General features: G+C 46.9%; 8 protein-coding genes across 8 annotated transcripts; 3 read left to right on the top strand and 5 right to left on the bottom strand.

Moving 5' to 3' along the window:
• Positions 1 to 1912: 1912 nt before the first annotated feature.
• Positions 1913 to 3841, bottom strand: HD556DRAFT_1447187 (amidase signature domain-containing protein; the record flags this gene model as incomplete). Its single annotated transcript, XM_041307215.1, has 7 exons — positions 1913 to 2151; positions 2205 to 2389; positions 2441 to 2933; positions 2986 to 3351; positions 3410 to 3427; positions 3485 to 3674; positions 3728 to 3841. The coding sequence occupies 7 exons, from the start codon at positions 3839 to 3841 to the stop codon at positions 1913 to 1915; spliced, it is 1605 nt and encodes a 534-aa protein (XP_041156245.1).
• Positions 3842 to 4178: 337 nt separating this feature from the next.
• HD556DRAFT_1399176 (DNase I-like protein) lies at positions 4179 to 9189 on the bottom strand. Its single transcript, XM_041303786.1, has 25 exons — positions 8998 to 9189; positions 8708 to 8945; positions 8389 to 8561; positions 8216 to 8338; positions 8090 to 8155; positions 7862 to 8036; positions 7646 to 7803; positions 7367 to 7584; positions 7197 to 7313; positions 6871 to 7144; positions 6667 to 6767; positions 6545 to 6612; positions 6438 to 6491; positions 6248 to 6383; positions 6059 to 6192; positions 5961 to 6009; positions 5863 to 5911; positions 5781 to 5812; positions 5559 to 5721; positions 5343 to 5506; positions 5243 to 5296; positions 5014 to 5190; positions 4931 to 4963; positions 4789 to 4885; positions 4179 to 4729 (listed from the first exon to the last, which is right to left on the bottom strand). The coding sequence occupies exons 2-25, from the start codon at positions 8899 to 8901 to the stop codon at positions 4626 to 4628; spliced, it is 2913 nt and encodes a 970-aa protein (XP_041156244.1). The 5' UTR covers positions 8902 to 8945; positions 8998 to 9189; the 3' UTR covers positions 4179 to 4625.
• A 256-nt stretch (positions 9190 to 9445) lies between these two features.
• HD556DRAFT_1244117 (uncharacterized protein) lies at positions 9446 to 9978 on the top strand (the record flags this gene model as incomplete). Its single annotated transcript, XM_041298421.1, has 3 exons — positions 9446 to 9656; positions 9706 to 9807; positions 9866 to 9978. 3 exons carry the CDS (start codon positions 9446 to 9448, stop codon positions 9976 to 9978), a joined length of 426 nt encoding a protein of 141 aa, XP_041156243.1.
• Positions 9979 to 10215: 237 nt separating this feature from the next.
• On the bottom strand, positions 10216 to 11154 carry HD556DRAFT_1244310 (uncharacterized protein; the record flags this gene model as incomplete). The annotated part of the gene is made up of 3 exons (XM_041298434.1): positions 10216 to 10624; positions 10674 to 10858; positions 10921 to 11154. 3 exons carry the CDS (start codon positions 11152 to 11154, stop codon positions 10216 to 10218), a joined length of 828 nt encoding a protein of 275 aa, XP_041156242.1.
• A 1802-nt stretch (positions 11155 to 12956) lies between these two features.
• On the bottom strand, positions 12957 to 15159 carry HD556DRAFT_1399166 (glycosyltransferase family 22 protein). Its single transcript, XM_041303785.1, has 9 exons — positions 15069 to 15159; positions 14895 to 15014; positions 14714 to 14836; positions 14578 to 14661; positions 14341 to 14525; positions 13835 to 14285; positions 13633 to 13778; positions 13398 to 13584; positions 12957 to 13344 (listed from the first exon to the last, which is right to left on the bottom strand). The coding sequence occupies exons 1-9, from the start codon at positions 15073 to 15075 to the stop codon at positions 13064 to 13066; spliced, it is 1584 nt and encodes a 527-aa protein (XP_041156241.1). The 5' UTR covers positions 15076 to 15159; the 3' UTR covers positions 12957 to 13063.
• Positions 15160 to 15205: 46 nt separating this feature from the next.
• HD556DRAFT_1433796 (uncharacterized protein) lies at positions 15206 to 15870 on the top strand (the record flags this gene model as incomplete). Its single annotated transcript, XM_041305258.1, has 5 exons — positions 15206 to 15208; positions 15327 to 15481; positions 15540 to 15585; positions 15639 to 15679; positions 15741 to 15870. 5 exons carry the CDS (start codon positions 15206 to 15208, stop codon positions 15868 to 15870), a joined length of 375 nt encoding a protein of 124 aa, XP_041156240.1.
• Positions 15871 to 18239: 2369 nt separating this feature from the next.
• Positions 18240 to 18766, top strand: HD556DRAFT_1244213 (hydrophobin; the record flags this gene model as incomplete). Its single annotated transcript, XM_041298428.1, has 3 exons — positions 18240 to 18366; positions 18418 to 18622; positions 18682 to 18766. 3 exons carry the CDS (start codon positions 18240 to 18242, stop codon positions 18764 to 18766), a joined length of 417 nt encoding a protein of 138 aa, XP_041156239.1.
• Positions 18767 to 23995: 5229 nt separating this feature from the next.
• HD556DRAFT_1447180 (uncharacterized protein) lies at positions 23996 to 25567 on the bottom strand (the record flags this gene model as incomplete). The annotated part of the gene is made up of 9 exons (XM_041307214.1): positions 23996 to 24119; positions 24176 to 24330; positions 24382 to 24573; positions 24620 to 24763; positions 24873 to 25004; positions 25056 to 25164; positions 25215 to 25239; positions 25315 to 25355; positions 25407 to 25567. The coding sequence occupies 9 exons, from the start codon at positions 25565 to 25567 to the stop codon at positions 23996 to 23998; spliced, it is 1083 nt and encodes a 360-aa protein (XP_041156238.1).
• Positions 25568 to 26206: the final 639 nt, after the last annotated feature.

Here is a 26206-nt window from a genome sequence, read left to right as displayed (position 1 = left end):
CTAGCTGGTTTCCTGGATAATACAAGACAAATCTCATGTCTCCCACCTCTCACCCAGCTAGACCTTTGTCTACAAGCGACCCACATGTTTTTCTTCACTGTCTACGCAAGCTCCTTCCCTTCTCTTCTGGTACGGATGCGGTCCGCACCGATTCATATTCAACTTACGTTTTTCTAGTCTTGGTCCAGGCACCACCACCACCCAATCCTCTGCCATCAATACTTTTGCAACCCTCAAATTCAGCTCACATCGCCTATCAACTTGGTAGCCCTTTCAGACCAATCATACATTGACTATCGTTCAGGTCCTCTCGGGCCAGGTAAACAGGTATGGGTGATGTATCGCGGGATGACTCAGTGCCAGATCAAGAAGTGTTTTTGCCTCCACCGAGGCGTTCTGGTGCACATGCAATAGCTCACCCTTTGGCATCTACGGGGAAATTGCGATCGAGATGATCGGTGACGAGAAACACAGTAATTTGCTGCGCTTACTTTGGAGACTAAGTAATCATTTGTTCATACCGTATACTTGCATGCAGTTATAGAGACCAATCCGAAGGCCCTCACAAGCTGCGACCCTTGATGATGAACGAAAAGAAAAAGCCAGCTGTGGGCCAATGCACGGAATACCATCATTGTTGAAAGACAACATGACTACGTTGTATGAAGTTGAAGGTGAGGTCACACTCCGTGTTACACACATGCACATGCACATATGCAATACCAATAGATTGATCCTGATAAGTACTGAGTACTACTGCAGGTAAATCCCGCCCTACTGGCTACATCCCAAAATCTTTGTGTCACCGTTATAGGTTCCTACGTATTGTCGAGTCCTATTGTTTCTCGAGACGCATTTGCCACAGTAGCAAAATTACGTGTGGGCTGGTACGAGACGAGACCTATTCTACTTCCTCGTGGATGATCAGATCTCAGGGTGTGGGGGGCAGACTTGTTATCCGAACGCTGATCTGTTTGCTTCGAGTTCCGCAAGTGGTGTCGCGGTGGTTGTCGGGAGAACAATGTTGTATGAAGGGGTGGTTGACAGAATGACGCAGAGGGGAAATATCACCCGTGCAAGTGATAAGAGAGTGTTTAAAGTCTGAATGCCTCGCTCAATGGGAGAGTTGTGAGAACAGTCGCCTCAAGTCGTGCGTCAAGAGTGCGTTTGATTTTATTTTTACCAGCTAGCGTGCGAGACCCGTCAAGCAAGGGCAACAACGTATTCCATGAACCCGTTTCGTGGAAGAGGTCGATAATTGAAATTATACCACTCGTGTGAATCGCACTGGACCACTTGTTGGCATCTTCTACAGGGGAGGCTGTTGGAAGAGTAGTACATAAACTGTTCGAGTTCTGAGGCTCATCTTCGTGGCCCTGACTTGTTCGTCGGGTGCATAAAAGACGTAGGAAGCACCTCGTGAGAACTACAAAGCAGCTAGTGTCTGGAACATGTTCATCCAACGGGGAAAGGGGCTTACAAGCTGTCCTAGGACTCTTCTATGACTTCTGGGAAGCGTGGCCCCCCTGTCCGGACATCGATCGGGACCAGGGGTGCTGTTCTTCTGCCTTGCAAACAAACACCAGGGATAGTTACGTCAAATTTGAGGTCTGCTGGCATTGCAAAACGACATCTGTTTTGAGGGTGGGTTTCACCGGGTAGGTCTGCATAAAATAGCTTCAGTATAAAAACAAACCTTCTTCTTACCACACGTAAGTAGTCTGTTGCGGAAATTTGGTGGAAGTGTTTACTTCTGAACAAATTTTACTGCTGCTCGGGCAATAACGATTTTAAGATAGAGATATATCTCAATTGCAAAAACAGACTTGAGTGAGTGAGTGAGTCTAGTATTAGACTCACGGTAAGCTCGAACATCAGTATCGTATGACAGTGTATAATGTCAAAGCCACGTTCACAGCTGGGACATAACGTCCGTTAATTGGGTTCTAGGAATCGCATCATCATAGGCCCTTCTCTGAAGTCTCACGTGGGTAGCCTGCTCAAACGCATACGCATAGCCGATGAGCTTGAACTCGCTATACGCGGTTCCCATAAAAACAATTCCAAAAGGAAGTCCTGGTGCTTGCGTATAAAGTGACGATGGCGTCACAGGCAGTAACTCGACGTCATCTGGCTGGAATCCGAGGGGCACTAAATATCAGATGAATTTGAGTAGGGTTAAGATCGCAGTAAGAAGTACCAACCTGAAATCAACGGATACCCTGCGATTGCTGCGGGTCCTGGTGCATGTTCGGTTGGTAGAATTATAGCATCGAGATTGAACTGGGCCAGAGTGGCATCAATTCCTTTCGTGCGTCCCAAGTCGAAATCTTCGGCTAGCGCTGAAAAGTAGGCGTCGTCAACTTGAGAGGCTTCCGATTGCTTGAATCTAGATATCCTGGCTCAAAGCATATCGCGTATGAGATTTGAGCCGACATACTGCGATTGGTCATTGTAGAATGGCGGTGGAAGATTTAAGTCTGCGCGTTTCTCGCTGAATTCTATCAGTGCAGCGAGAGTCTTGACGCCTGTCGGAACGTCGACAAGTTCTGAGAGGTATTTGTTAAGATCAACTTTGAAGTCCACGTCCAGCACCCGCTTCTCCGCCTTTGATGTCAGTAGTTCTTCTGTATCCGGGAAATCCGCATGATCAACGATTTCCGCGCCCAAAGCTCGAAAGACGTCAAGAGCTGAGTTGAAGGTCTCCTCGATGACCTTGGTATTGCGGATGAAGGAACGAGGCACTCCAAGACGAGCACCTTTAAGGGCGTTTTTGTCGAGCGCTTTCATGTAGTCTGGAACTAGTCCGGGCTGATGTAACGTAACTTCATCTCGAGGATCAGGCCCGGCCATGAAATTCAATAATAGGGCGGCGTCAGTGACAGAACGACACATCGGGCCAACAGTATCTTGGTGAGATGAGATAGGTATTACTGGGTTCATAATCAGTCAGGAAATCAGAAAGGCCACCGCTAGAAACTTTACCGCCTGAACGAGATACCAGCCCGACGGTGGGCTTGATGCCCACAACATTGTTCCTGCTACTTGGAAAGACAATAGAGCCATGAGTTTCTGAGCCAAGCGAACCAGCTGCGAGACCAATGGCCGTCGCAACGCCACTTCCGGAGCTCGAAGAAGACGGACGTGCATTCGGGTAGTAGGGGGAAAATGTTTGTCCCCCACGCTCCGACAAGGCATCGGGAACTTGTCCCTTGAAATGACCCCACTCGCCCCTCATACCGGACCACTCAGAGAGGTTTGATTTTCCTATAAATATAGCCCCAGCTTCACGTAATTTTGCGGCAGCAAATGCGTCTCGAGGAACGACAGAACCCAGCAGTGCGTAGGAACCTAGGACACCCCCAAAAGCTGTGATCTACAAAATGGCAGGCAGAAGCATAGAATGTACCTGCAGTCGTGTTCATTCCTTATCCGGATTTCGATTTATTAGTACTGCATGTAGATATATAACATGGAATCTCACCTTCTTCGTGCAGCGTAGCAATATTATCTTTCAACAGTAATGGTATTCCGTGCAATGGCCCACGGCTGCCTTTGTCTTTCCGTTCATCGTCAAGGGCCGCAGCTTGTGATAAGGCTATTGGATTGGTCTCGATGACCGCATGTAATGCAGGACCCTTCAAGTTGACTTCCTCGATTCTGTTCAAGTAGGCCTGCGATTGATTAGACGCTGCATCGGATACGTACTGGAACAGTAAGAATCTACCTTGACAAGTTGGACACTAGTGAAGTGTCCTTTGACTAGGCCATCTTGAAGTTCTACGATTGAAGCCTCGTAAAGATCAGGCAAAGCCGCGACATAGGACGCCTTGAAAGTCATCAGATTCGAGTGGAGGAAAGATAAGAGCCAGACCTACTAGGTTCGCTGTTTTGGGAAAATGGTCAAAGATAACTTAAGGACACCCGACAGTTATGATAGTCCAAATATATATGATCCATGAATCCTAGGTAAAGTCATCCGATGACTTGTCTTTTCGGTTGTCACTGCGTGGGACCTAAGGATCGTGAGAACATTTCATGATGAAGCTGCGGCAAGACAGCACGCTGTTGTGGATTCTAGAGCCTGGATATAGAGTCTGCACATAGGCTAACTCGTTGCTGGTCCATTCAAAATCATGACGCTTATCCTGGCGTACTAGTAGCACTTCGATGCCATTCTCGGAAGACTCTCGGAAGCTGGCCGCGGTGATGACAAATACCTTCAGGTGCGGGATGTCCAAAGCACAGAAATTGGATGTCGTTCTGCTCTTGGGACCTGGCTAGGTGGACATCTGCGCTGGTTTCCTGGATGTACAACGAAACACTGCAGCGGGTGCTATCGGCAATGGTGATATCCTGATACGCAACGAAGACTATGTTTCCCCTCCCCCCTCCTTCCTCCAATCCCGGCATACGCCTAGGGATTGTCCACGCCGGTCAACACGGAAGCAGCCGCTTTTGTTTCTGCTTCCAACTGATTTCGAACTTGTTCTCCGTCCGATATCTTATAAATTTAGTTGTTTCTCGTTGCATGCATTGTCCTATACTTGTATCGAATTCATGGTGACTACAAATCCAAAGCGCTTGAGATATATCCACAGGATCCCTGGGATGTCGCGTGTAGATCAGCCAACAAAATGAAGCAAAAACTTCTGTTTTCCGATTGGAGACACGGGGGTGTAAAGCCCTGTTAAGTCGTCCCGCAGTAATACTGATGCAAATATAGTTGCTACAGACCTCGTTCAGCAGATATTCTAGTGAGTTCCGTATAATGCATGATAGACGCACCCAGCTTTTCTGCCATTTCCGCTTGATTCGTCGATGATTGTGACGGCAGTTTTTGCAGGGACATATAATGGAGGAATGCAGTAAGCGAGATCCATACCTAGGAAGAGTTAACGAGAGGTGTGCACCATGTGTGGAACCTTACATTGACTGATTCAGGAGGAAATTCATCCAGTAGCTGGGACTCGCATAAAGACTATCCAAGATACTGGAGTTTTGTGAACGTACCTCGAATGCTTCGTCTCTACTTGTCATTTGCAGACACCGCGCATGAAGGTACGAGGGCACCACAGGATCTACCAACGAGTCCAATAACTGTACCAGCGTAGATACAATGGCAGTCGTCAGCGGACCGTGTTCTTCTCCAGACTGGGGGGATGGGAATTGATCTCCTGTATCAAGACACTATGAACAGTTATTAACACATGCATGAATGTCGAAGATGACTCGCAAACACCTCTCTGATGTTTATGCATATGCTCTCTTCAATAAGACCATTGAATAAATCACTCTAGAGCGCCATTAGGACATGCAGTCAGAACCTTGATGGCACGAACTGGATCAGTGACATAGGTCATCAACCAATTGATCAACCTCATGATCTCCCTCGGGGCGTTTACTAACTGCTGTGCAGGCACCTGATCGTTCGGAGACTTCATAGATCGCACGGGACAGGGAAGTCGTGTAAGTCTGGCAAGCTTGTTTGCGAAGCAAGTATATTCTGTGTTCATTATCTCCAGTGAGTATATCAGGCTGCACAGGAATGGACATACGGTATTCGCCGGTGACCGAGATGAAGTGATCTTTTCCTAGAGCAGTGTGCAGTATGAGGGTAAAATCCAAGCGGGGCGGTAAAAGATTCAGCCGTGACGCAGACGAGTTATCGACAAACACTGTGACAGTGATAGTCGACGATTCACCCGGACGAAGTAAGCCCTGCAAAGAAAGAAATTTGCTGGTTAGTCTTAGCTTGACAGTATGAGGATGCCTCGCACCACCACGGGATCAATCTTAAGCCACTGTGGACCTTTGATACAACATATCAATTGGTGATATGAGAGCTCAGGTATTACTTACAGATTGGCTGTTCAGCATTTGCAGTGACAAATCGGTAAACGCAGGGGATCTGGAAATCATAATCATCAAAGGCTGTGCAAATTACTGAGTCAACTTGCCTGTCCATTATTCTGAATGGATAACGTTTGTCGGATTAGACGCCTGTAGCTTTGAGCCAAACTTCAATCATCGCCAACTAGGAGGTGCAAGAACCTACTAGATTTTTCCAAAGTCCAATTTCACTGGCTGCAGCTTAATTTTCGGTGTTTTTGAAGAATGTTCCACGCCCCATAACTCCCGATACAGCTTAGAGGCGGCGATCTCACGTTTCTGCTTGTCAACAATTGATACCTGATAAACATCGAGCATGAATGGATCACCATGGCATTGTGAACAGAGAACACACGTTTAAATCAAAATCAGCTGACACTGGACGGTGATCACTCAATGTTATTTGAGGATGGCTGCAGTATGAACGTTGGGTGACTGGAACACTTCGAGCCGACATATGTAATATGCGGTCCGTCCATGCGGGTTTGCGCCTAGCAGGATAAGCCAAATGCTCCAATAGTAAGCCAATTGCGAAAACCGCTCACTTTCGATCATATCCCAGAGAATCTTCTGATGTATTTGACGCATATCTGTACGAACTACCACGCCTAGCGATTGAATTTATGTAATTATTCGGCAGGAAACTACGCACGGCATATGTGTAATTGCATGCTCCGAGAACTCGGCAAATGCTTTCCCGCTTGCGATAGCCATCTTCAACTAAGTGCTCGATACAATCAGCACGGTGATCAATTATGTCAGTCATCATCTAACCTGATCATACTTTAGCAAAAGTGGGACGTTACCCGGGCCTGGAAAAGATGTTAGTAGTTCTCTGACGTCCCCGTCCGCAAGATCTATCCTGTAATTCAAATCTGTGACGGCCAGATCAATCATTCATCTCGTGAGGTAATAATCAACCAACCTCCCTAAAGTTCCAAAAGTGTAAGTGAGGTAATGGAGAGGGCAAGTTACAACACACCATCCAGAATAATACGTCACTTTCAAACAACCCAACAGGCCTTCTCGAAGTTTCCGATGCGGTATTCGCATAAGAATTAGAATCAGGCTCGTCAGTCTGATCAAAGACTAGGCGCCTGGAAAGATCGTGGAAGTCAAAGTTTCGCCTCTCTACCATTTCATCGAATGCTGCGAGATGTGCGTTAACGAAAGTGAGTACTGTGGGACTTGGGGAGATCTCTTGGCCTAAAGGTGTGTATGACATCCGTATCGCTGTTGCACCTTTATTGCCCTGCAGGATGAATGTTGATTAAATGTCACGGAAATCATGTTCATGCCTGTACCATAATGCCCATGATTCCTGCACCAGCGGTGCTAAATCTGATGTCACTAAAGCATGACAGACGCGACTTCTTCGCAATTGCAACGATCAGCATGCCAACCAGCTGTTTGGAAGCGAGCTGACGGACATTATATATCGTATTGCAGTAGATAAATAAATGAAACACGATACCTTCTCGTAGAGAATGCCTCTCTCACCTAACCCAGCCAAGATGGCTTCCACCCACGCGTCTTCCTTGACGGTACTGGTAGCATACAAAAGGGCTTCGGTTGAAAGGTCCAATTCTTGGAATCCTAGTACAAGGAGATCTGGATCAGAGACCTTTGCGTCGTTGTTCAAACTTGCATGAGCTAATGTGGCAGAAGAAGCTCCTAGGCTGGTGGTCATCTCTAAATCAAGGAGTGGGGTGCAATCAATGACAAATTGACATGGTGACAAAACGTCACTGACGTTCATCAACTGGGTTTGGAAGTATGTCGAGTGGTGGTATGGCTTTCAAAGGTGAGATCCATCCAGATATCTCTGAGTTCCGCTTTGTTGGTCTGAGCCAGGGCGATAGGTCCTGCGACGGCATTTTTCCATTGACATTGAATGTCCCTGTGCGGATGCTGTTCATGAGCGAAGTTGCCCGTTAAAATATTTCAAGAGCAGTATTAGCGAGCATACAGCAGGCGCGCCGATGACCCAGTGAAAGCTTCTTCAATAGCTTTGTTATAGATCCAATTTTCGCGAACAATGCTGATATCGTCTGCATCGTCTCCTGGAAGACCCGCACTTGCCGGCGAAAGTCGCGTATGCAACGGTAAATTGACCATGCGCAAATCTATAGGAGATGAAAAGGCTAGTATCAAGTCAGCTCGTGTATTTACATTTACGTGATCGGAGGTATCGTACATTTCAAAGAGCTCTCTTGCGTGTAAAGTGATAGCCAAGAGAAATCAGCATCGAATTCATGTCTAGCTACAATTAGTAGATACACTGGTAAGTCAATATAGGGGACGTAAAAGAAGGACAGCTGACTGAACATGTCCTTCAAACGTCTGCATTCTGCGGTGAAGGACTGCAATTTCCGCGTATCTCGTGCGATCAAAGTATGGCTTCGTATTTCAGTAGCCAGCTCATACTTGATAGTCAAAGTAAGTTCTGTCAATGCGATGAGAATGCGACTTATTGAATGGGCCGCATTTACATACCTGATCTCGACTGACCCAGCGTAGCAGCAGTTTCTCCCCCGGATGCGCGAAGGTCTAAAGTTTTTCGCCTTGCTTGTGCAACAGAGAACGAAAAACTTCCAGAGATCGGATACGCAACTTCAACACTCAAGTCCTCGATAGAGCGACCCGGCGTGCGCTTAAAAATCAGAACACTTCTCAGAGTCAGCACAAAGTTGAACGAGCGGAGCTCAGTAGAAGCATCTGTACGGCAAGAAAACGACCCTGACGTATTCCGCTTCTGGCACGAAAACAACAGATCCTGCGCGAGAACCATTGACACAGGAAGCAAGTTACACACCTGCCTTCTTCATCTCCCACGTAGTCCCTTCTGTGCGATACAACGGCCAGAATGCGTCTGGATCGGTCATCTGTAGAAGAACTTGAAAGGTCACCGCGTTCTTGAAGTTGTGTGACCTCGACTTCGAGTGCCGCCTTGAGATTCTCAGATGATCGCAGAAGGGATTGAATTGCGGCTTCCATTATCCCATTCATAGGTGGGTGGTCTAGACGACTTCACTTCCTAAAGAAATCTTCACCTGTTGTCAAAGGGTTATTGTAAGTACAAAGGTGTGATTAAAGCTCTGCTACCGTGGAGCCATGTGACTGATGTGACCACGTGCGTGTTAATGATATTCTCACGTTTCCCCGCAAAATTCTTTCTTTGGAACTGGGGATGGGCAGCCTGTCCAGAGCCTCAGTGAGCATCAGACGACATTAGAGTCTGTCAGAAACAATTGGGTTAGTCCGAACGGCCGCAGCACCGTAGTGAAACAAGAAAGGTACAACCATTTGATTGACGTGCCCTAGATGGAACAAAAACTAACAAAAAGTCGTTGTTCCGGTCACGAGCCTCGTCGATCGTAGATTTGTCTCGAATCTTTACCTTTGTAAGTTATAGTCACAGGTGGCGTGAGGCAAAGCACTGCAGGTTATAAAAGCAGACTACTACGTCTTCCGACTTCTTACATCCAATTTTATTTTCCCAACACACGACCACTTTGATCCCCAACAGACCTCATCACTACAAAAACTCATCATGACTCGCACAGAACGCGCTGGCTTTCCTCGTGCCTTATTGCGGGATCGCTCTGAGTCCAAGTCCGGCCTCGACAAGTCCGTTCGAAAGAATGGCAGTGGCCAACACAATTGGGGTAGTATCAACGATGAACGCTACCTCGAGGCCGCCGCACTTGCAGACGAGGAGGAAGAGTTCGAGGAAGATACCACAGGCCAGCAACGCAACAATTGTACGTAATGAATGCACTGTCATGCTCCACGCTCATCACGGTGCTCCAGCCGTTCACGAGAAGCCCAAACTCGAGAAACGGATCAACTCCTTCACGGAGGAAGAAAGGGAGAGTGCTAGGCAGATCAGGAAGAACGCACTCAAGGCACAAGGTCGGTCACTGTATGGAATGTGACACACGCAACAGCTAATTGTTATCTTGTCTATCAGACCTCGATTTGTCTATGATTGCGCGCACTTCTTCCGCTGCGTCCACATCTCCACCCACCAGGTCGCCTCCTGTCTCCATTACTGGCAGTGCGGAGGTACGTTCGTTTTTTTGACGCCAGACAGAGGACCCAACATTTTTGTGTCAGACTGCCAGCATAAGGTCAGCATGAAGCGGATGCGAAACTGTCTGCTCAACATGTTGACGATTTACGTCAAAATTACCGCAAAACAACATACATAACACGCTTGTTCCTGTAATTGTACAAATTGTATTGTCGCTGTTAAATTGTATTATGTCAAACACACTCCCCTCGGATCTTTGCCATACTGCACACTCCACGTTACGTATTTCAAGCACCCGAGAGCTCCCCATCTCCAAATATGTTAGCAACGATTGCTGTCATAAATTCTTCATATCCCAGTGGCTGCCTTAAGTCTTCGAAATCTCTCAGAGTACCAGGGTCCCTCACGGTTTCCCTGCCAATCGCTATGAGCACCATGGTCTCCAGCCCAAGTTCTATTGCCTCGAGCACATTCAAAGGCTCTCGCCTTAAACAAAGCGCTACGTAAGAGGGCAACAGCCACTCCCGTACGTCGTGCTTCCGCGCCAGGGCAATCTTCTGGATGGGATCGAGCGGTGGGAGGCACTCTAGTTCATGCAACGCTCTCGCACGGATACGCTCCATTGCATAGCGGGTTGCAATCGACAGCAGTCTGATCCATTCATCTGCTGTTGAGAAAGGAGATGGTGAGTTACCCCTGAGAGGTAGTTAGTGATACGAGGTACGGTGATGTGTGAGAGGCATACCCATCGTATAGGAACTTGAGCAAAGCCTCAAACTCAGCGACTGTAACTTCAGGCAGGACGATGGGCTTGTCGTCAGTGAGTCCTTCAGGGCCGTCCTGGGTCGGAGGACACACAAACATAGTGCGAAACACATCCGACTCGCGCTGCAAAAAAAAGCGATGCACACGGAATAACACCCCGTCTACCTATTGAATCACAATGTTCTTTAATGTGAAAATTCAGGAATGTAGAGATTTGGACTACCTACCAGGAAGACAGATAATTCGTCCTGCAAATAAAACTCGGAGTGTCTCGGCGGAGAACCAGGCCGCAGCTTTGTAAAGAATGAGGCAATGCTTCTTACGGACTCGACCGGGCTTGCGACAACGGATGACTGGCCGAGGAGTCCAGGAAGTCTTATGTTCCCCGATGGCGACCGTGAAGACCGGGAAATAGGTGAGCCAAACGATAGTTGAGAGGCCGAGGCTGAGAGAGGGCTCATCGCACGAGAGGCAAAGCCTTCCGATGACGGAACACGATACGGGACTGCCAATACTGGGTGAGAGAGTTCTGGGGTACTGTCGAGACTTCTCCAGCTCATGCTGATGTTTTGTGTGGTCGGGCTGGTTGACTTGAAGTAGGAGTAGTCGAGCGTCTTACTTATATCTTCGAGCTGTGGTAGACTGCGCACCACGTTACGACGAAGCATGCTTGATCCGCGTGCTTTTCATTGAACATGTAGCATGCAGCCTCAGTGGGGCATGCGCACATAGAACCGAGTGGCCGGTGACCAATACATCGTTGGAAGATGTCACGGCATTCAAGTTCTCAGAAGCAAACTTGAAATTAGCGCAGAAGATAAACATTCGATCACAATGTGCATACCACACGTGTCGCAGCTCTGGCTTGAAAATAATCATCAACCCAGTGTTAACCTCCGAGAGTCCCGATGTTTGACCATGAACATGAAGGCTTCGACTGGCCAAGAAGGATACGATTGAATGACAAATCCTGATTGCTAACCCCAGGCCATTAGTTCGGGCGTGAACAAAATAACGACCGTGTCGACGTCTTGCCGAAGCTATGTCATATATCATTTTATGAATTTAAGGAAAATCACAACGCGGACTAGGCAGTCTTAGCCAAAGACTCTGGGCCCCCGGCGGACGGAGTCGCGGTCGCGGCGCGCGGACTTTGTAAATTTAGCACATGCATAGTCACGTGTTGTGAGACCGCATCTGCCTTCGGCGACTATGTCAAGCCCTTCTTAATATCAAAAACGTCCAGTACTAGCTATTCGGCGACATGAAAACTCCCGCACGTGCATAGAACGATGCCTTCTTCACATGGCAACTTGAACCACCCTGAACCCAACTCCATTCAGAGGCTTCCCCTATAACTTCTACAGGAAGTATCTCATCGTTTTTAAGAATGTTCCGGCATCTTTTCAGTGACACGAATCACCATTTCAGCCAATATTTGTTTCCGACACATACATACTCTTCACCCGGGCGTGCCGACAATGGGGAGTTGTTGCCAGCTCAATAACAAGTATCTGGTCCCGCATCAATATTTTGCTTCCCAGACAACTCGCCGAAGCACTCAAGTCGTTCCTTCTGTCTCTTTTGCGGGTTTGGCTGGCAGTAGACCTCTTCATCCGCATTGATCGCTCTTCCCACCGCAGCCGTTTTAAAATGGGATGCTGCGATAAATGTTGTGTTTCGCACAGGCTGATCCTCGCCTGATCAAGATCTTTTTTCCGAGGAGGCGCTAGAAAACGGCAGTTGGTGTGTCAAGTGTATATGAATGGGATAAGTTAAATACACCATAACTGAGGACTTTTGAATGTTGCCAGTCAACTATCCCAAAACTCAATGCGCCAAATTTCTGTGGACTGACCTTTTCCCAGTCTACGTCATCTCCACCTCCAGAGCCCTTTTCCAAGATCGTCGCTCCATTTCTCGCATCTGGAGACGATGCATTCGCACCACACTCTAGCAGTAAAGGTCATTCAACCACGCTCCCTTACCTCCATGTCTCCTGGCTTCTTCATGATGATCGGTGCAAGTTTTTGATGGAGTTCATCTTCCCGTGTTGCAGATATTGGGGAACCACGAAGGGTGGAGACTATGGTAGCCCTTGCAGCTACTGCACATTGCAATTTGAGAGCGGGAGACTTTCAGACCGCCACATCTGTCAGTAGTAGCCGAGTCAGCACTCTGATATTGTAGTCTCAGATTGCGACGTGATCGATTTATTCTATCACACTATGGCGCACGGTGTTCAGGCTCACCGGTTGACAAATCGCAAAGAAAATAATGTTTAGATGGTGCCGAATGGTTATAAGAGGTGGAAACCAACGGCCAGTTCTCTCAGCATTACCGCTCAATTCGCTAAAGTCAATGAGAGGTTCAAACAAAGACACAGTTACGTGACAAGGTATACACCCCTAAACGAAGGCCGTCAAGTACGCCTGCATCTATGCTCTCCGAAATGTGGTCAAGATCGAGATGCGGAAAAATGGTCTGGTTTAGTTCCATACAGCCCGTGATTGCAGGGGGTAGCGTGTATCGCATGGCCACGGGAGTCACAAGAAATGTTCTGTCGTAATCATCAGCACTGAGGGATGCAGCAAAGTCATCTTGGGACGCCCCGGCGAGATCAACGAAAGAAACTAAGCCAGTTGCAACATCTGAGTGATACTATGTCAGGTGAACCTGCTTGTATCGAGGAAATGGGAACAACCTCGTTCGTTAACGCCAAGGAGGTGGAGCGGCGGCATGTACGTCTTCCAGTAGATTATGTTTGTCCGCGTGCCGAGGGAAGCATTAGCAACCAAGGGATGGAGGTGGAATAGGGAAGGTACTACGCCCCCTTGATGTAGAATTCCAAATAAAATCGCGAGCACGAAGTTGAAGATGGAGCAGGATACCTACAAAGTCGTCAGCAGCCTCTGGCTGACTTCAATATGTTAACATACCCAGAATGTTTTGCCAACATGGGTCAATTGTCCGGTGTTTGCTATCAAGACAATAATAGGCAACAAAAGAGGCACCAAGAAGCGGGGTTCTTGGTGAGGTTGCACAGATAGGACAGACAATGACAAAATGATCATTTGTATGATTGCTGCGAGTGGAGAAAATGTGAGTGGTTGCGAGCACTGTCAATATACAAGCCCTTACTCGGGCGAAGAACGTCGGCTTCGAATGATTTGTCATTTTTCTTATTAAACAATGTGGCGCTGTCCACAATCGCGCGCACTACTAGCCAAGTAATCCAGGGGCCGAACAACATGGGAAGGTTCACGAAAACGTGGAGCCAGCGTGGATGAAGTCCATGTTCTGCCAGATTTTGGGACGCGAAATTATACATGAGAAAATTAAAAGGTGTCACCACGATGTCGTCGAGGGTACCTCGAAAATAGAGGGTGTCCACCACCAAAAATACGGTACATGTCCCTGCTGCAGTGAATAACGGCGGGACGACAAGCCGCAGCCACCTGGTCACAGTTCCGGCATGTATAAACGTTCCAAGTGCGACCTGAAATGCGATGGGCGCCCCGAATATCAAGAAGGTTGGGCGAGTGAATATACCAGTCACAAAGGTTATGGCTAGCAAGTGGACATAATAACTCTGCCAGTAGATTAGAATCGAGATCCTCGAGAAGTCGGGAATAGCCAAACCGGACCTTATCCAGCATCTTAACCGAACGTATCTTGCGCAAGAACAACAGACTCAAAGAAACAAGGACTGCCTCGATAGAATTCGAGAAGGGTCGAACCTGGAACGTGTTCATGACATGAGACGACGCCAGAAGCAGAAGACCAAGGCGTCGGGCACTCGGCGTCGGCACCAAACTCATCAAGCTGTAATCTAATAATGCTTTGAGTTTCATAAGCTGCAGAGATGCATTACAAAGATTTACCGATCAGCCCAGATAAGAACAAGAAGGCGGACCGTTCTAGTCGAAAGAGTAGTATTGGATGCACTCCCTGTATCAAGTGTTTCTCTAAACAGGCCGTGTAAGACATGTATGACAGTTCTAGCATAAAATTTCTCACTGCTGAGGACCTTAGCAAACCAGACAGGGATTCCAGTTGTCGCAAATGCCGGTACTATGGAACGAACGGGAAGTACAGCGGACCATTCCCAAGTACGGATGGTATGGTAAGGCATGAGATCACCTTAAAGATTTAGATTCTGGGATTAGAGTGGCAGGAGAAACACGAGGCTCAGACTCACCGGAGGTCACTTCTCCATTTTGCATGTGTTCATCTGGGTGAATGTACCCAGTTCCAAGAAGCGCAAAGCATATCCGTAACGTCCATAGACCCACATATATCCATCTGAACGTACGTGTTGCTAACACCACGTTTCAATAATCAAAGCTCGTGAAGGACTTGTTGAGCACCTAACAGATCATAAACAGTTTGCCAAGTATTGCACTTGGACTTGAATGTCGAGTGCTTTTGGATGGATCAGAGTGGGCACGACACGCTGTCGGAGATTGAAATCCATCTTGTACTCAGGCCGATACCTTCAACACCCTTGCGATGGTCTGTCTTTCAATCTCTTGTGTTGCAGTTCACTGCTAAATACTTCTATCCGTCCCCATATATCTGTGCCATATTTATGTAACCGTTCTCATACTCTGGTCGTCCTTGCCACATTCAGGCATCACTCCACTTCTGCTCAGAGTGCAATAATTTGCTTTACCCAAAGGCTGACACTGGGCGTCGCATCATGGTTTACGCTTGTCGAATATGTAGCGAAGAGGAGATCGGCGAGAACAAGTGTGTCTACAGGAATGATTTACTAACAGTCACCAAGTAAGTGCTTGAAGCTGAAGTATTTTTGTGCCATCTTACTGACCTTTAAATCAAACAGAGAACAGGTGGGAATTACTACCGACCTGGGATCGGATCCCACATTGGTTCGTCACCGCTCCGCGTCATCTTACATTACCCTATCTAATTCTGATATCAGGCGCACTCAAATATTACATGTCCGCATTGTGGCCAAGACGAGTACGCGATGTCAATACGATACAGCTTACTCTTGCTAACCACACCTCCTACTCCACTCTAGCGCCGTTTTCTACCAGGATCAGTCAAAACGGAAGGAAACCCGCATGATTCTGTTCTTCGTGTGTACCAAGTGTAACCACAGTTTTACGGATCCTTCGCTCCCGCAGGACAATCGACCTGACACCTCCTGACACTCGCAGCTAAATCGTTATCAATTGCATGCATTTCGCACAATCTGTAATTTACCTCCCTTCATAATCGGTTATTTCCTATCATCATCAACCATTGTGACGCCATAACCTAGGCACAGGGGCCAGTCTAGTATTCTCAGATATAAATCAAATGTCCTACTGCCTCCATGGTGTGCCCTGGCTGGTTTCCAAAATTGTACCTTGACTATCTCGACCCTTCAAACAATCGCCGAGAGGTGTCAGATGAAATGACGGAATGCGGGCCCCGTGCGGTCTTCTCTACACAATCATTTCCCACTACCATGCGGTTTTCCTAATCGTCATGCACTCGGGGCTTTGGAGCAGGCAGCCTGACTGGGTATCTCCTATCGCTGACTTAGTTCGGTTCCGCAATGCCGATGCTCATCTCCCTCAACCAGCAAATATGGTGCACCATCGCCCTTTCATGAGTACATTTCTTGTACTTGTAAGAATGTTTCATCGCTCGGCGAAGAGACTAACCTACGATCGAATCGAGGACGTACGATCTGAGGTCTGGAATTACTTGCCCGTTTCATATCGGAAAGTGAATTGATGAGATAATACCGTCCTCGAGGCTTGTAGAAGTCTTTCGTGGCAACCGAGAAACATTACGTCGCTGCAATCGACGTCAGGGCGTATTCGCTCCTCGCTGCTCGTTGGCTCATTTTATATTAACTAAAAGATACACCATCCTCGAGGAGTAAGTACTACCCGTAGAAGTGTTTCGTGAAGGGAAGAGAACAACAGTCTTCGAGGCCCTCAAAGAAGTCACGACGGGCGTAATTTAATGTGCTACTCGTCAACCAGAGACAAGCGTCCACCTTTGAACGTCGCGCGATGTGATCTGCATGTGGAGTCAGCGTCAAGCCGCGGCACTTGATCGAAGAAACGTTACGTGTCCTCTGTTCCACGACTTCTTTCATTTTCCCCGCCAACCCCGTTGACGCGCCCTGTATACAAACATGACGACCACGACCCTGACCTGGTGCCGGCATCTTGCTATCTTGGTGAATCAGCAGCTAGTACGTACCGGAACTGTCAATGTTTACTCCTGACCATTAGTTGCAGCGCCCATAACTCGCACAAGGGCCCCAGGGAAAAAACAGATAGTGGCTTATTATGTGATTATATTTGAACCTGACGATAGATGCTGATGGAAGGCTGTGAACTGCAAAGGGAATCGATGGCTGAAGCGCTGACAAAGGGACGCCAAGCGTCGTGACTCGTGCGGGACACCGTGCACCAATACCGACTGGAGATAACTATAGGACGGGCAATTGGACTTCACGTCTTCACGGTACGTGCCCTCCCCCTTCATCTCGTCCACTACGGCGCTTTGCCTTAGTTTTGGTGAGGAAGGGTCCGTTTCGGAGGGCCGCCTATGGTCAAACCATGTTGGTAATGATGTTACCTCAAGGCCAAGAACCATGAACGCGGCAGGGCAAGGTACTTAGAACCCGAAGACCCCTGCTTTGTGATTGATGAATCCATCGTTAAGGGAAGTAGTAGCCTGTAAGGTCCAGTATTATTATAGTACTGCGACATGAACGGAGACCTCAGGAATCCCGTGACCCGGGTCAGACGTGAAGTTGCTCCTGACAACCCGACGGGCACTTGATCATTCACCCCAGCTAGAATCAGATTGACCTGGCCAGATCAGAAACGTGTGTGATGTGCATGCTGTAGAGAAGCTTCTATGTATCTGCCACATCCTCCATGAGTTATAAGAATCATAGATTGCCGAATAGCCGCCCCCGGTCGATATTACATGATGAGTTCGGCGCAAGTGCGCTACGGACTTACGCTGGCCAGGGATAGTGACATCAGACAGAGTCAACGGCATCCTTGGACTCCCCTTCATTCCCTGCATGGGCGTCATTTGAGCACTAAGGAGGAAACTATCTTAGTGGGCTCTTTACGGCACAAGTCAGAGAGTCCCTGAAAACTTGAAAGGAGATAGAACGGGTCCAGGCAATTTATCGGGTAATTATTCGAATAAAGATGATATATTTACTGGATATCATCGTCGGATAAAACAGTGCTGTGCAGGGTTTGCATGATCCTTGCATTCATCACAGGTTTTGTTGTTATACATACATATTGCAATTGTGCACAATTGGGATCTCATGAAAAACTCTGATGAGTAAAAGTTATCCTAGAGAGGTGATCGAATCTGGTAGTGCTGAATTTGGTAACCGCTGGTGACCGGCCGATGGTTCTTTTCATATATAATGTAATTTGCCTTCACTCCCTATAAAACTCTCTTATTCTCAAACCGTCCTGTCCTTCCTCAACTTTCTTTAAGTTTCCTTGTCTTGTTTAGATCCCCCAAAGACACAAAGAACATAATGAGGTTCGCGTCTGTCCTTGCTCTTGCCGTGGCCGCTACTGTCGTAAGCGCGGAGACCAATGCTGAAAGAATGGCGCGCGGTCTTCCCCCTATGGCCCCCGCTCGTCGCGCCACGCCCGTTGAGGGTAAGCATATTATTTTTCCTGTAACTTGACGCGCTCTGATTATTTCTGAAGGCGCCAAACGCACCACCCCCTCCGGAGGTGGTGGCCAGTGCAACACTGGCTCTACCCAGTGTTGCGATTCTGTTACAAAGTCTGGCTATGGCTCCTCCCTCGACGACTTGTTGTCTCTCATGAGCATTGACGTCCCTCATAATACCCCTTGTGGTCAAAACTGCTCCCCCATCAGTGGTTTCGGGGGTGGCAAGGGCGCTAACTGGTAAGTTCTTACGGTGCGCGTTTCATCGTGCTAGAATTAACGTTCCTCGTAACCACCAGCAACCAACAACCTGTTTGCTGTGAGGACAATTCTTACAATGGCCTCGTAAATATTGGTTGCTCGCCCTGTACGTTTGTTTCCTGATGCCCTTGTATCCATGTGCTTACCCCTGCAACCATCAGTCAACTGGTGAAACAATCACCCGCGCTTGGTGTTTGGTTCCATGCCTACACACGTTCCACTCGTTTTTCTGTTTGATACGCATATAAGTCGCTTGTCCGCGGCTTTGGACTTTTTTCACCTTCACAAGGCATAGCCTACGTTATTGTTTTGTTGCGTTTTTGTTACCTCGTGCAGTGGTCGCTTATGGTTATGGTTTTCCTGTAATGGACTGGTACAGTGACTAGGATCAAACGCTAGCTGGTGTGGTGACTGCAAATATTGTTATTTCTTCCGCCATTTTACTAATCAACGGTGATCATGATCCACGATTATGACAGGTGCCAGTTGAAACGTCACAAGAAATTTAGAGTCGATCACGCTAATTCGCAAAGCGTTGTAACAGCATCACCTGCGTGTCGCTAATCCGAACAGTACTTTGATGAGATTAATATTCTTTCATGCTCAAACTTGTGTCCATGCGGGTTAGGGCGAGAATCGCCGAGTCGCACCTAGCGCGGTCCGTCATTTTCTAACCCATCAAGTTAGCCACGCATTCCATATCTTCAGATATGATGACGAAGAGGTCCGAAGGGCTAACCTGATGGAAATTCTTGTTGAGTGGGAAATGATAATATCGATGGAGCCGACAATAATATTGACATAAATAGTTGGATCACTCAATACATCAAACAAATATGCCATTGCTAAGCGGCCTGGATTAGCCTGTATTCAATAAGGTCCTGTAACCGCAATGGAAGAACGTGGAATTTACATAACAGATGTGCGTGTTCGCGAGAACAATCATGACGTGCAGCCTATATTAAGAACTCAAGAGGAACCGCGTCAAAGTCGCCACTGACAGCGTGCTACTCTGCGAGGAGGCCAGTACCATCAAACCGCGTGGTTTGATTCTGAGAATCCTCGGTTAGTAGCACGCAGTCAAGGTCACCATACCTGGAACAAGGACGCCTTGTGCATGCCATCGCCGAGCGGTTGCATTAGGTATCAATACTGTCAAGGCGTTCCGGCCTAGTTGCTGTTGAACCGTTGCACTTGCCGTAAGGCCACCGCATTTCATCATTGCAATCTACCCAGTCATTTTGTTAGATGAGTCGTACTCACTATGTATCGCCAGAACAACCGGGTCGGGCAGATTGGCCCGGATCAGATCAACGATCGGTCCCTCGGTGATGAGTTGACTCCCTGCAGGTCCAACTGATTGGTCTCCCGTTATAGACAAACCGTGATGAACATCCGTTGCACGTTGTCCCGTGTACAATGATATTAACACCAAGATATTGCGTGCCTTTGTGCCTTGCAAATGGTTGCACATTGCCCCCATGGACAACGATATCAACACCAAAAGATCGCGTGCCTTTGTGCCCTGCAAGCACTCGGTATGGCGGAGGTGATTTGCAGTTTATTTCGTTCATTCCATGTACGAATTCTCACGAGGCTGTCAAACTAACAGCGTCCGAGGAACAAACTGAGTTCGTCCGCCCTCTAAGTCGGAGTTTGAAATGGAAAACATGCCGAGTTCGTGCCGCTGCCCTTAGTCTTCACTCAAGTCTAGTATGACGCGCCTCTGTCGTGAATTCGAAGTTCCTCCCTTCATGCACATATGGATTTTGAGCTTGAAGTTTTGGATGTTAGTCAGTTTTCAGACGAATTCATTGGCCTCGCAATTGCTGCACTTGCATTGCAAGCTGAGAAACGTACCAGTAGCAAGAAGTACGGTCCATGGGGAGCGGAATGGGTCCACAGAGTAGTAAGTGCTGCCATTTCCTGCGTGGGTGGGCTGGGACCACTGCTGAAAACCATAGATGGGACTCGGATTGTATGACGGTGCTACAGGTGTTGTATGATTGAATTGGCGAGGGTGTTTGAGGAGGGAGCCACTCGTCGGCAATCATGTTGCTCGGGCTGTACGCATTCTCGATGGGAAATAACCAGTTTGGTACTTCGATACTAGTAAGACAATTGTGCAGTGTGCACTCATTCACACTGAGGCGAAGAGGACTGTTGGTTGTTTGGCACAATGTGAACTCCGTGACGTCTATTTTGAAAACAAACAGTTCGAATTTCACATCACTGCTAGTAGTTTACCTAATTATGAAGCTTGTTAAAGTGATGTGCTTCGCAGAGGGTCCAGAGAGGGAGAAAAAGAAAAGAATCATTGTAATATATGTCAGATGCTAGTAGCTAGTTTAGTTTGTATCCCTACGATGCATAACGAAGGAATGGTCATGAATTCTGTGTGATCTGGAAAGTCTTGCAGAACCGGAGTAGGAATATTCTAGGATCGCTTGTCACACCTGCGTCACATGCATGCCGCGTCAAATAGCTTCCTTTGCATTCTGCTCAGCAATGGGAGAAGGCGATAGGAACACAGATAGAACATACACGCTACCGTGCATGGTGCGCACGTCTTATATGAATCGTTACTGATCAATGCGGCTTTTCATAGTCCAATTCTGCCATTCGCACTGTGTGCCACTGTGTTGCAATGCTTCAACTTGAAATAAGTACCAGGTCCCAGGGCCGCGTCCCGCTCTTTCAAAGCCCATTTGATGAAATTGCATGGTGACTCGACAGCCTGTCTACATCACATCCAGATTTATCTATGGTAAGTATCCCGTCCCCTCCCTTCCCAATTCTAGTTCGTGAAGCAAGCCCATATAAAACTGGCTCTGTACGATCTGCATATCATCTAGCTACCTGTTCACCAGCTGTCACATACAAAGAGGATCTACCATGTCGGTGAGTTATGTGGATAGATCCAGGACACAACCCACTCATACTCATGCACTGGTTTGCAAATTTGCACTCTCTGCATTCTCTGGTATGTCTGCAGAAATAAGGACAGTTCTCACTGTCAGCACCGTCGACAGATATTGACGCGGTCAAAGCAACAACAGTGGCGAGGACAAAGGAGAGACACATTTTTTGTGAGGATGTGGTATGGGATCAAATCAATCTGAAGGTGAGAGTAGCAAGACGCCTTGCTTTTATGCGCCGAGTAATGATCTTCATGACAATGTAGTGATAATTTATCTACCTGAAATTTCATTTTGAACAGGTGACATCTACAATGCCAGCAGATCGCCACCTACGATCTACCCTAACATCAGTGAACCGGTGAACAAATGAGAATGGTATTTAAAGTAATATATTGTAGAGCATCACAACAATGTTCGTAAATCTGCTGACCGCTTTTAGATGGGAATATTTGACATTGTCGAGGAAAGACGAATTTGCAAGCACAGTAGCACAGTAGCACTATTTGCTTCGCGAGCTTTTGCACTTGAATGGATCGACGAAAAAATTAATGCACACAGGTTTGTGAAGTTAAGTGCGGATCGAAACTTCAATAGTGATGTGGATTCATACTGTTTGGTCTTCGAGAAGTACATTACTGCCAGTGGATGATGACTATCACCTTTGCTGACCCTCACTCAGAGTAGTATAGTACGTGGGGGTGACAAGCAATACCACCAGTGTTACTGCAGTATAAATTACTCCTTGATGTACAGATATACTAGACTATCACTGACGAGCGCAAGTTGTCAGGTGGAAATCCTTTGGAATACAATCGTACATCATACCACCACTCTGGTCTTGAAGAGCATTCTAGAATATTGATCACGTTCAAAGATTCAGCAGTAGGGACGATGTGTGTAGATGATCAGAATTTTGGCACAGCACTGCCGCCATGCACAGTGGCAGTGCTACATTGTAATATCGTGCCATCTTTGGCATATTTAACACTTCACTCCCTGTTGGCCCTGTGGTCCGAAACCTATGAAGATTTTGTAGAGGACCAAGCTGCCTCACAGGTAACTTAAGGCAACGTGAGCCTACTCATTAAGCATGCTCTAATCCTATTCCGAAAATAATTGAAGGTCCAGTTTTCTGCACTGTTCTTTTGTTTCTGCATTAAAAGCGAGGTCGTTTTCCTGAATCAAGATCATTAATATCCCATCAGCCAGGGAAGACAACTGTTTTGGAGATACGAGAACAAAAGATATCAGTGCTGCCTAACTGCATATCCGAGCTCTGGAATATTTGATGGCATGCTATTGACAATACTTTTTTGGATGAATAGTTAGCATTCTACATTAGAGGGTTCAACAAGTTGCAGCGTTCTTTGAACTTTGAGGATTGGTTTTCGGACTGTGAGGCATTAGTCTCATAACACATGATTATATGGAATGGACAAATTATGACTTTGCACCATCGGCTACATGACCATCCTACGTTTTCGTTCACTGGCAAATCTAATCCCCTGTATGGAAAATGATCAAGTATAAGTTTGATGTGAAATGGCGAATGTATCATCGGTTTGTTTGATAATCCAGTTGTCTGCAACATAAATAGAGGTTCTTAACTCACCAATATCGGACGCTGTTGTGGGATCAGTCATCCCAACATAGAAAATTATCAAACAAGTCTTAGGTGACGTGGTGAATAGGACCTGACATTTCTTTCAATATAACCAGTTGTCTGTAACACGAAATGGAATTTCTAAAATCGCCAATGTTGCGCACTCTTGTGCGTCATTCAATAGAAAGGATATATGGTCTTATAACAGCAAAAGCACCTCGTTGACAAGTCTCCTTATTATATTCCATATTTCACAAAACTGGTATTTTTTTCTTGTTGTACGCAGCAGTATAATTATTATCTGTCCATCGGAAAACCGGTATATTTTCCTTGTTGTACGCAGTATAGTAATTATGTCTATTTGAATCAGAAAATCGCAGGGCAAATATAAGAGTATCATTTAATAAATCTATTTAATGGTTGTTACATATGAATTCAACTGATACGGTGAAGGTACAACAATTCAGAGAGTGAGTCGGAACAATTCAGAGAGTGAGTCGGAACAATGTTGGGTCTTGCAGAACCTAGCTGCTATTTGACCCTAAAGGGTTTCTGGACCAGGCTCAAGGCTCAGAGGAGAGGAAATATCATGAAATCTTGCTGAATACTCAGACTCATATTAGAACTGGTGAAAAGGTAACTTGCTTATGTAAGCTACAAAAGTGCCAACATAAGATAAGGTAAAAACAGTCTCTACAAGCCCAGCCAGAAATGAATCCCTACAACGGCCTGAGCAACTCAGTCACCATGGCAGACATGGAAGCAACACGATAAAATAGGCATTAGAGAGTACATTATTGAAGGTACTAAGACACAGTAATGAAAGCATCAAGAGTCGGAGTCAAACACAGCGTCCTCCATAGCCAGTCTTTGGCTAGCAAGCGCACTGACAGACATTCGGGAAACAACTTCCGATGTTAAGTCCTGCCGGTGGTTTGTGCCAAAAACTTTTCTGTACAGGAAGTTTAGCTACCAGCCCAGGCTAGTCATTGATGAACAGATGCTTACCTAGTCCACCATTTGAGAGTATCATTGACCCTACCTCGCGCAGCTGGACCTGGGGGATCTTCGAAGAAATCTACAATATTGTTCCAAAACATCTGGTAGTCGAAATCTCCATCTATGGTGCGCCACGAGGTGATGCTGGAAAGAGCAAATCGGATCTGCAAAACTCAAAATCAATTTCAAAGCTAGAGGCAAGCATCAATGCTTACTTGGCAAGCTGCATACGCGATTGCGCGAGGAGTCACCTTCCTCATGCCTATGATAGAGGCAACACATGTCTTTACTTTGGTTTGATCTGACTGTCTCCGGGCGTGTCGATTGTTCTCTATGATATCGGCACCTTCACCGTCGCCGTCTACCTCATTGGCAGAAGAGGGGGAGGTAAATATAGCCTTGAAGCCCTGTGATGTAATGAAGCACGAGCCAGTTACAAAAATCAATGCTCACCATCACTAATAACTTCGACCTCATGAGACCGCACTCTAGATTAGCGGGGTCGGCTACACTGTTTTGATACATGAACAGAGGCCAGGAGTTTTTGGAGACGATAAAAGCAGTCGTACGATCCTGAATACCAGCCCTGACACTGGACTGCACATCAGTGACATGCGAGTAACAAAGACCATCAGAACTACACGTACATTGGATCCTCCCAGTGCCATTCTGCCGGGCACAACAGCTTACCACATGTGTCACTTACAAAACCTCGACGATGCTTGTCACCAGCTGAGATGAACGGAGTCGGACAGAACTCAATGTTCAACCACAAGGCCACGAGTTCTTTGAGAGTGCCTGTATCATCGCCACGAGCGGAGTCTGCACCCCGCCTGATCTACAAAGGAATGAGGAAGAAGCGAGAAAAGATGTTTGTGAAAAAAAAAACCTTTTTAAGCATGTCTTCGGACTCCTCGTGATCAAGACTTGCTAACTTGTCGTGAATCCACGGTAATGCCTTAGCAAGTTCAATGTAACCCCGTTGAATGCGGTCTTGCCTATCACTGCATTCGAAACAATGTACAACAAAACAAAGATAGGTACTTACTCCATAGTGGACTCAGGGCTGATAGCTTTGTCGTGGTATTCACAACGTCAGTCGTTTTTGGCGATTAAATCCTCTATGGGAGTGTATAGGGCGACAAGACAATGGATGGCTCGACCCTGCGAAACATAATAGGTGGCTTTCCTATAATGAGACATCAAAACCGCCTCGCTGAGAGTTTGACCAAGTGCATACCTCTGCTTAGTCACCTTGTCTTGCTTCAAAAGTTCGACCTCCTCCATCAGGGTAGCTATTTGTCGCTTTGCCCGAGCCTGAGGAGAAGTTGGGACATGCAGGGAGTCCAAAGCCTCCTGGGCCAGAGGAGGACTGCCTGAGTTGTTCTCGGATGCCGACATACCCACCGCCGCGTCACGGTAGAGAGGTAGAAAGGGATCGGGAACTTGAACAACAGTTGAAGGAGAGACGAACAAGTTTGAATTGAAAAAGCCTATGGGGACGGCCGCCTGGCATTTTATAATACTGTGCTTGGAGTCATCTACGTCAATAATGTCAAAAATTCTCAAATAAATGACCGAAATGATTTACCTTACCGTAGCAGGCTATAATGTCATTCTTGTGCATAAAAACAGGCTAACTAGCAGACAGTTGTCATGCATTAACCTTGCTAGAGCCCAGTCATGCATTATCCAATCCTAATTGGGAAAGTAATGCATGAGTGATGCATTACTCATGCATCCTCTCCCCATACTTAATTTGGATTGATCCGACCGCTCTCTGGCACACGTGCCTGCTCCGTTTGCTTCTGTATTTTGTACCTTGCTTACCTACACCACATCCATGCCTCTACCCCTTGGTACCTTGCTTCTTTTGTGGTGTACCTTGCTTACCTATGCTACATCCAGGTGGATTCGCTTTATAATCCGGCTATTTAAGTTTTATTTGGTAGGCGCTTTGCCTTCTCAAGTGACCTCAGTCATATTCTCCCCCAAATTGACTCGGTCATTATTAGTAAGGAAGTCAACATGTGACATGAT

This window comes from Suillus plorans (assembly GCF_016647745.1).
Source record: "Suillus plorans strain S12 chromosome Unknown HD556scaffold_61, whole genome shotgun sequence".
Classification (NCBI taxonomy): Eukaryota; Fungi; Basidiomycota; class Agaricomycetes; order Boletales; family Suillaceae; genus Suillus; species Suillus plorans.
This window is presented reverse-complemented; position numbering and strand designations above follow the sequence as displayed.